The sequence below is a fragment of the Amphiura filiformis genome, chromosome 7, assembly GCF_039555335.1.
Source record: "Amphiura filiformis chromosome 7, Afil_fr2py, whole genome shotgun sequence".
NCBI classification, from domain to species: Eukaryota; Metazoa; Echinodermata; class Ophiuroidea; order Amphilepidida; family Amphiuridae; genus Amphiura; species Amphiura filiformis.
In genome coordinates, this window is record NC_092634.1 from 4,329,876 (window position 1) to 4,339,262 (window position 9,387).

Consider the following 9,387-nt stretch of genomic DNA (forward strand, 5'->3'; position numbering starts at 1 on the left):
ATGTGTAGCAGCATAAAATAATAACAATATTAAGGGGTAGGGGACATACAAATCACCAAAACTCACGTTTTACTGATGAAAATTAATTCATTTTGATATCAATACCACTGCAGATCGATCAGTGGCGTAACTAGGGGGGGGGGGGCAAAAGGTGCCCCAGGCGCCACCCTTAGGCCCGCCAAATTGACCAATTTAGCATCCAAACGATGAAAGTCAAAATTTTTGCTCTACGGTCACCTGAACAGCGCCCTCACGAATTTCAGCGGACAATTTCGCCTCCTTACCAGTTCCGGGCTTGATAATATTCCGACAGCCTGTCACTAATTCACAATCGATTTGAAACATTTTTGAACAGATTTTTAATGTTGAGGTCCTACTCTGTTGTTCCCATAAAAACAAGCACGATTCACTTGAATTTAGTACCCACGAGAGGCTGACACATTTTGCTCAGGCGCTAGTTTTAACCGGAACTATACAAGGTTACACCAAATTCGGAAGGATTTAGTGTTGTGCCCCCTTGAAGAATAGCACAATAGCGCTAATAGCACGCTATAAGGTCTAGGTCATTTAAAGAATAGCACAATAGCGCTAATAGCACCCCTCCAAGTGTACAAGAATTCATTAAGCATTATTGCGATAATAACGCGCTATATGGCCCCGTAAGGCCAAAACAATTTCCAGAGCACAATAGCACTAAAAGCACGCTATAAGGCCTAACCATTTTAAGAATAGCACCATAGCTCTAATAGCACGCTATAAGGTCCATAAGAATAGCACAACAGCGCTAATAACGACCTAATAACATCTCTCCAAGTAATAGGAGAACTCAAAAATAGCATAACCATGATAACTGCGCTAATAGTTACATTTAAAGCTATCTTTAATGTCCCTAATGGGTTTTTTAAGTCCTCAAAAAATAACACTGTCAACTGCACAAATAGCACACCCATGAAAATAGCGGTGCTATTTGTGCTAACATGTATAATATAAAGTAATGACAAAATTGCGCTAATAGCACGTGTAGGCCCGAGGAGATAGTGTATGTTATCTGCGCAAGTCAGTTATAGCGCCTTTCTCGGTCCAGGGCAGGAACCATTTTGCCGACAGAAATGTGACATTGTTGACCCAATTTTTCCGACCGAAAAGCTCGAAAATACGACAGGGTATGGGATGGGGTAAGGGGTAGAGGAGGGGAGGGGCGGGCGGTCACAAATAATTTCTCCTCGCTCATTTGTATTCGACAAATGGCTATAGGCCTAATTTAAGCCTGCAGAGCAAAATGCAACACTTTTTGTAAGACACATGGCAACAACGATGTCAACATAGCTCATACTAGGGGACACTGACCGAGAATAGGAATACCAACGGAATTCGTATGCCTATTCTCGGACACCCCTGTTTCTATGGGAATTTACATAAACACAACACCAATCATTTGCTATTGTGTTATTTACGATGCAAATGGATCAACTTGTTAAAATTACAGCTTTAAAATGCACGTACAATTTCGCATCACTGATTATATTACAATATCACCTCTTAAATGACGTCATTATTTTTTTTAAATGCCGATATTTCAGGTCACCATACAATCTTAAAATCTATCATTTGAGGTGAACTGTGCTACCGTGGTATTAAAAAGTCGCCAAAACCTGCAGCACCGGTACGGCTAAATGATTCGTTCGGAAGACACGGCTGAAATTAAAGCAACGATCGTCAGCGGTTGTTCAATACACTAACTGACCGAGAATAGGCGTGTGACCCGGCGAGAATAGGCGTATTGACCCTAACTTGTTAAAGTGATTCCAAACGTTTGGATGGAAATAAGTTGAGGAGTTTTTGTTCTTCAAAAATGTAAATTGTTGATGACATTGTGTAATAAAATGTAAATGATTTTTTGACAGATGTCTTTATTCGAAGTTTTTAATAATACACTTACTGCCACTTACCTAGTAGTTTTAATTGGCTATTCCGTTTAAAATCCACACTACCCCTGTGGAAGATTTAGTTTAAGTCTTCCACAGAGGGAGTATGAGTTTTGAACGCAATAGACAATTAGGTAACATCCATTTGAAATACGCACTCCAGTTGTGGAAGATGTATAGGTAAAGCCATATTACAGGGGAGTATGTGTTACATTTACATAAGCCTCCTGTTGAATATATTTCCAAAATCTTCCACAGGGGGAGTGTGGATTTCAACTGGAATAGCCCAAAATACATAATTTGGGATTTATGTCACATCTATAAGGCATTATAATAGAATTAGAATCAAATGCAATTATTTACCATTCTCAGCCGAAACCTTCCGCATTTGATGATGCGTAGTATGTGTAAAAGGAACTAATCAGGCCCTACATCTATCATGTCTATAATATGCATTACATTGATGACATAAGGCGTGTTAAGATGGTGTCTAATGGTGTCATATGTACATGCATATGATGCACTGTCTTAGCCTTTTATACGTTTCTTTCGGAACCCTTAAGGCAATATTTTTCCACATAGCAACCTCATCATTAACAAGCTTTACACAAGACAACGTCAATGATTCAAAAAATGATGCTACATGAAAAATTTTTATTCCTTCTATATCATAGTCCGAAATGATTGTTCTGCGTTTTACCATTTCAGCTCTATTCCAAACACAAATGAACATGGTGATAGAACTCAATTTTTTTATATTTTTTTTCATCCCAGTTACAATTGATTTTTTCAAGAGGAACGTTTGGGCTAAAGGTAATATCAAGGATTTTAATGGTATTATCTGGAGAAAGCTTCCAATTAACATTACCAACTTCATCGTTGTTTTTGAGAGAACCAATCCAGATGGCAACACATGAACATTGATTGTAATGCAAACAGAGACCTGATAAAAGCGCAAACTTATCTAGAATGACTAGAGTATTTCGGAGTATTTCAACAGAATTAACAAAAATGATAATGTCATCAGCAAAAGCTGAAATTCTGACTTATTAGTTCATTGCGGTTATAGTATTTCAATGCGATGCCTTTAATAAGATTAGATTGACGTATTCTGCATGATAACAGTTCCACAACTTATGAGAACATTAAATGCCAACATTGAATGAATGATGATTTCAGAAATAATGAACAAATGGAGGAGTTCGACTGCCATGCAAATTAGCTTGTGCCAACCCAAATAAATAAGCAACAGTTCAGTATGTGGCAGATAAATGGGTATCAAAATTGGTCTCAAATATTAACGAATGCACAGAAACATACGGGATATGATGAAGCATTGACCTGACACCATGATGGCACTAGAATTATGTAGTCGTTTTATTATACCCACTTCTTGTTTAAATAATATAATGACTAATATTTTGCATCTTCAATGTGCAGTCTATATGCACAAACGAATACTTATTTTACGATATTAAGCTTTTTGTACAGCTCATAGAACATGTCACTAAAGCAGGTCAATTGTGTTGACCTTCTTCTATTGTATTTGTTCATCTGTGTATGAGCCAAAACTCCATCGGTTTCAGGGCGTAGTTCATTGAGCTCACCGGATTGCTATTGCAAGTACTTTCGCTGCTTATGGATCGAGGCGATTGCATTGAAAAAGCTAATAAACAATTGCTAACGGTTACGTAATCAGTCGATAGTGCGGACACTCTTCACTTGCAAACTACCAAAAATTGTTGGAAAAGAAACCATGTGAATAGGGTACCCTCTTAAGGATGCCTACTCTCTGTCTATGACAAAATATTCACTTTACTGGTATGATCGTGTTCTGGAACTCTTCATGGCGATTCCTCATCTTCACAAATCATAGGCTGGATCGATAATCTTTGTTTCAATTTCATGCTGAAGATTAAAAATTCATTTAAATTGGTAAGTTTGTTCTTTGTTTTCACACAGTAACATTGATTAACTAAAATCATTTAGAATAATTATTTTTTTAATGTATTGGATGCAGTCCGAATAATCAGACCCAGAACAAAATATTAATTTCTGACATGATACTGTACTGGGTCTGAACTGTTTCCATATGAAATCTTGATGGCAAATAGGACAAAAGAAGCACATGGTTCTACTTGACAGCTTTTTAATCCCTATTCATGTTACGTGAATCGCGCTATTGTGGACCATCCTTCTGATACTTTAGTGTTTGGACAAGCGGAACGGTCTTTTGTCTACCTCTCTGTTTGTAAACAAACCAGGAGGTCGAAATCGTCCTCCTCGCCGAATACGAAAGTCAGCGTAATAGTACGGCACTATATTGGATGTATGTTTTCATTAGAATACACTCAAAACGCTAATCACTCGATGGCTTTTGTTATACAAGGCTCATCCTAGCTCGAGATACCCTATCTAAAATACAGGTTAATTTACTTTTACTATACATTATCTTGCTGTATTTCAGCTACAGATTTTAGACGTGATGAGCTCGTAGCACTCATTTAAGGTTAGGATCTATTTTAAACTGTTGCGATTTGGTAGTTCACAGCATTATGTGATGCGATCAAGCAAAATCAGTCGGAACTCGGAAATATTGATTTTGAGTTATAGCCAAACAAAGGTAATGTTTCCTTCTGTTTTCTCTTGTTTTGAAAACTCTTTAATTGCTCATATCTTTGGAATTGTTTGTTCAATTTTTATGCGGTTTTCTGCAAAATGTAACTTTGTAAATGCTTTTTACTATCCTATAAGAAACTGAAAATTCAATATTTCCGAGTTCCGACTGATTTTGCTTGATCGCATCACATATTGTGAATGGTAGTGAGCTTTGGCAAAAATTGCATTGATCATTTCATAGCAAGCGTGTAGAAGAATTCAAATAGCACAGATATACTTTTATAGGTCCTGTGGTTCTTGAGTTATGTTGTAAAGATGGCTGAAACACCAATACCTTGTAAAACGTACATAACTCATTATCAACAATAAATCAAGCAAGTTTTTAAAGTATATGATTTGTAGAATGAACTTTTGCAACACATCAATATGTTATTTTTCAAATGAAAAGCAATAGTTTCCATTTTTCAGTCAATTTTACTTCACTCTTGAATCCCTGTTATGGAACTGTGACAGAAGATTGATATGCACCCCTCAGAGCGTCGGGAGTTTTGTGTCACGTGACCTTGCTGGCTAATGCATGGTCCGTCTGCATGAAAATAATCAAGATAACATCTTCATTATGAATATTTACTATATACATGTATTTTTATATTTTTGTATATTTCTTTTGAAGATTGTTAACGATGAATTATCGGAAAGGTGTAAGCTACGTAACCTCTCTGGCAGTCGGGCTCTCCTTTGCATATTTGGTTTACATAGGTTAGTATTAACTATTACTTTAGCAACTATTTTAAACTGTTGCGATTTGGTAGTTCACAGCATCTTGCGAATGATAGTGAGCTTTGGCAAATTAATTGCATTGATCATTTTTCTTAGCGAGTGTGTAGAAGAATTCAAATATCAAAGATATACTTTTATAGGTCCTGTGGTTCTTGAGTTATGTTGCAAAGACGTTTGAAACAATGTCACTTTTGTAAAACGTACATAACTCATTAACAACAATAAATCAAGCAAGTTTTCAAAGTATATGATTTGTAGAATGAACTTTTGTAAAACATCAAAGTGAATATTTTTTAATAATATAATTATTGATTTAGACCATGATAATCGATTTTTTTGGCTGCTTCGGCCTCGTCTACCCTTAACTGTTTCAATCATTAACATTAAGGTTAAATTATCGTACACATTTATGCAACGAATAATTATGAAATTGCCGTAACGTAAACCCAGGGCCGTCGCCATGGGAGGTGAGACACCCCCTGGCGATCCCTAAAAAAGGGCCATTCCGTTCGTAATATAGGTCCTATTGGGCCCCGATATGGGCCTACATTGATGTTGGTCAGGCGCGTTGAGGTGATGTGAACATTGAACTAATGATTTTGCAAGATCGACAAAACAAACCCCGGGCTCAGGGCCTCCAAGTTTTGGGGCGCCAAAATTGCCCTGCGCATCTCCCTTTTAAGCCGGAAAACACCATTTTTGGGGCCAAAATAGGATAAGATTACAAAATTTGGCGCGCTTCGCCCACACTGGCCTCTTATATAATAAAGTTCACTTTCACTTTCACTTTGGGCTAAAATAGTTTGACATTGAAATTTTTCTTGTACCTAAACAAAAACTTAGTCACTTGAGTGCACTGCACATGTCTTCCTCATGGTGAGTTTGAAAAAGGTAAATCCGGCCCTGAATTAGACTGCTCTGCATTCCCCCTTTTTTTGATAAACAATTCATACCTTTCCATGCATAAAACATAATACATCTCCAGTGACTGCCCTGCCCAGAGAAAAGAGGCACTTTTCTCATGGATGGCCGAGCTGTTGGATCAGCACAGGATTGATTTTCCATGGTCAGAGGGAGGGGATGATAAATTAAAGTGGTCTACTACAGTAGACTAGCCCTGAATAAGCATAAAACTCATGATGATGAGCTATACAGGGACTAAATTAACCAAAAGTAGGCCTGTGCATCTTCCTTTGGAACGATTACCCACAATTGTCCTCATTTTAGCATTGAAATTACATTTGCGCGCACATTATCGAAATTTCATGCACTCTTCCCCGGTAAAGGAATTATGGGGACAGCTTGGAAAAACTTGTTGAATTACAGTGTGGGGGAGGGGTGTCTTCTATCGGAAGAGCCACGCGAAGTTGCGAAGGGGCCAGCAAAAGGTAATTCCAGCCATAATACCAGCACAATTTATTTGTCGACACCCCCTGGGGAAATGGTCTAGCGACGGCCCTGCGTAAACCTCTCGTTAAATGCCCCCTTACTGACAGCAAAGGCTTTTGAAATCCTGCATAAAATAATGGGAACAAATGGTTATTCTGAAGGACCATTGGGCCGGCCGTATCGTTGGCCATGCCTATCAGTATTCGAGTGGGCCCGGTCGAGTGGGATTTTTCTTGGTCGACCGGGCTAAATCCGCACGATCGAGCGTCTTAACCAATCACGAAATGAGCCCACTCGGTCGTATGTTTTCCATTCGGTCAAGATTATCGACTCGTTGAATTTCCATGCGACCGGACTTTTGACCCGACCACTTGAGAACGTGGAGATTGTGAAAGAGTCACGTGGAAAGAGCATGATAATGCTGTTGGCTATCTGGTATAACCGTTAGTTAGTAGCCACGCCATAACTGTTCTGGGAAATGTTTACACGGGTTGGCTTACGCTGCATAAAATGCTTACGCTGCATAAAATAATGGGAACAAATGTTTATTCTGAAGGACCATTAGGCCGAGTGAAAAGAAACCCCACAACATCATAGTTACATTGTTTTTCGTACATTACATTTCAGATTTCTGTGCCTTGAGGAATGAATTTCACCGTGTCCCGTGAGTATTGAATGTATATTATTTTTGACGATCAGTAACGGAGCTAAAGAGCGCTAGGGCATAATGTAGTCCGCCCTATAGTAGTCTTTCTAGACGGGCTATCGTAGATAGAGTCCGTCTAGACGGACTACCCTGTAGCTGTTGGAAACACTGTGTCCTGATTGAAAACCCCTCAATGAAAGCGATAAAATAAATGATTTGACAACATGATGATAGAAAATCAGATTTAAAAAAAATTAAGCTTTTCCAACGTAACAAAATATAAAAAAGTACGTAACTTTTTTAGGTTTTGTTTTCACTTTTTCGACTGGTCGGATAGGTTGTTCGGATGCAAACAAAAATTACTAAGAACTTACGTAAACTGTTAGCCTCATCCCCTCACTTTACTCCAACAAAATTAAGACTTTAACATCTGAAGAAAGCTCATCATACACCATATATCATAAGTTTAGGCCTGAAATATATTGCCTCTAAGCCGTAAGTCTATAAGGCTGAGTTCACGGTGCACGTTTTGCAGGGCACTCGTATAGCTTAAATCGAGGGAATCGTGCGTGTACTGTATACGGTCCTAATTTTAAAACTAAACCATATGTGGGTAAACTTGTGTTTTTAAAATAAATGCACTATCTAATTCTGCACATTATGACAGCCATTGGATACAATGTGACCTCATGAAGTAAAGTTAGACGAATGTTCAAATTTTAAATTGACAAACTGACCTATACACGCCTGATCGAATAGCGCATAGCGAATACCGTATACAGGATGTGAACTCAGCCTAATAGGCCAATGTCCTAACTTGTGCATACATTTTGTTATTTCTTCTACAGTTATTCAGCACCAATTCCATATAAAGCTGTGACCACAAGACCTGCAGCCATGATCACAAACACTACGGGAAGTACAGGCTCCATGACAAGACATTGTAAGCCCGTGCAACGGATTGTTTATCTAAAAGTTCACAAAACCGGGAGTGGAACCACCGCATCAATTCTAGACCGATATGGATTCAAGCATAATTTGACGTTTGCCGTACCAAACAAAACTGCAATCATTGGTCGACCTCTGTCCAATTATACATACAAGTTTGATTCAATGATTCGTTGCTATGGACAGTTTGATATGCTGACAAATCACATGGTCTACAACAAAGAGGAAGTTGATAAATTTATACCAAATGCAGTTTACATCGCCAGTTTACGGGAGCCAGTCTCCCATTTTGAGTCACTTTTTTACCAAGTAAAAGTTGCAAAAGAATTGGAAATTCCAGCAGGTGTTAAAGATCCGATTAAAGCGTTTTTTAAAAATTTTACTAATTATGATGTCGATAACTTTCGTCCAAACTATCAATTACACTATCTTGACATAAGCGACAGAGAAATTAAGAAAGGTAACTTTGCACGTGTATTTAAAAAGTTGGATTCGGACATCCGCCTTTTTATTATTATGGAGTATTATCTGGAATCGTTGGTCCTTCTAAAGAATCTTTTGTGCTGGGATTTAGATGATGTTGTCTACGTACCGCAACATGTTAGGATAAACTCTAGCAAACAAATCTCTAAGTATACTAGAAGTAAAATTGAACAATATAACTCTGCTGATATGAAGCTTTATAATTATTACAATAGAACGCTATGGTCAAGAATTGAAGCCACCGATCAAGATGTGTTTTGGCGGGACGTCAGAGAGTTACGAAAAAGGGTAGCGGCAATGCAGGAAACGTGTGTTAGTAATACCAGAGTGTATAGGGGCAAATGGATTGAAAACATTCTCCCCGCTGATAAACATTATTGTGATAATTATGTGCGACTTGTTGGGCCCGATGGAAATATCAAATTGAAGAAAGAAAGAATTGACAAACTTGTTAAAAAGTGTAAAAGATAGTTGAACGCGGACACTCTTATGAGAGTCAAAATGCGATCTATAAGAGGGCAATTGCAACTTGTGTTTATTTTTATTTGCATCAAATTTTGATAATAAACACATCATAAAAAGTAACTCCCCCTTAAT

General features: G+C 38.0%; 1 protein-coding gene across 2 annotated transcripts in view; it reads left to right on the top strand.

The window, feature by feature from the left end:
• Nucleotides 1-9,387, top strand: part of LOC140156652 (galactosylceramide sulfotransferase-like) — a 28,051-nt gene extending 18,664 nt beyond the window's left edge. The window contains exons 1-4 of one of the 2 annotated variants that reach the window (XM_072179588.1): nucleotides 3,397-3,860; nucleotides 5,218-5,303; nucleotides 7,341-7,377; nucleotides 8,208-9,387. In XM_072179588.1, coding sequence (XP_072035689.1) covers nucleotides 5,228-5,303; nucleotides 7,341-7,377; nucleotides 8,208-9,261 — 1,167 coding nt within the window. In that variant the 5' untranslated portion in view covers nucleotides 3,397-3,860; nucleotides 5,218-5,227 and the 3' untranslated portion in view covers nucleotides 9,262-9,387. Of the gene's footprint in view, nucleotides 1-3,396; nucleotides 3,861-5,217; nucleotides 5,304-7,340; nucleotides 7,378-8,207 lie in introns of those variants that run through there. The other variant, XM_072179589.1, reaches the window with a different exon arrangement.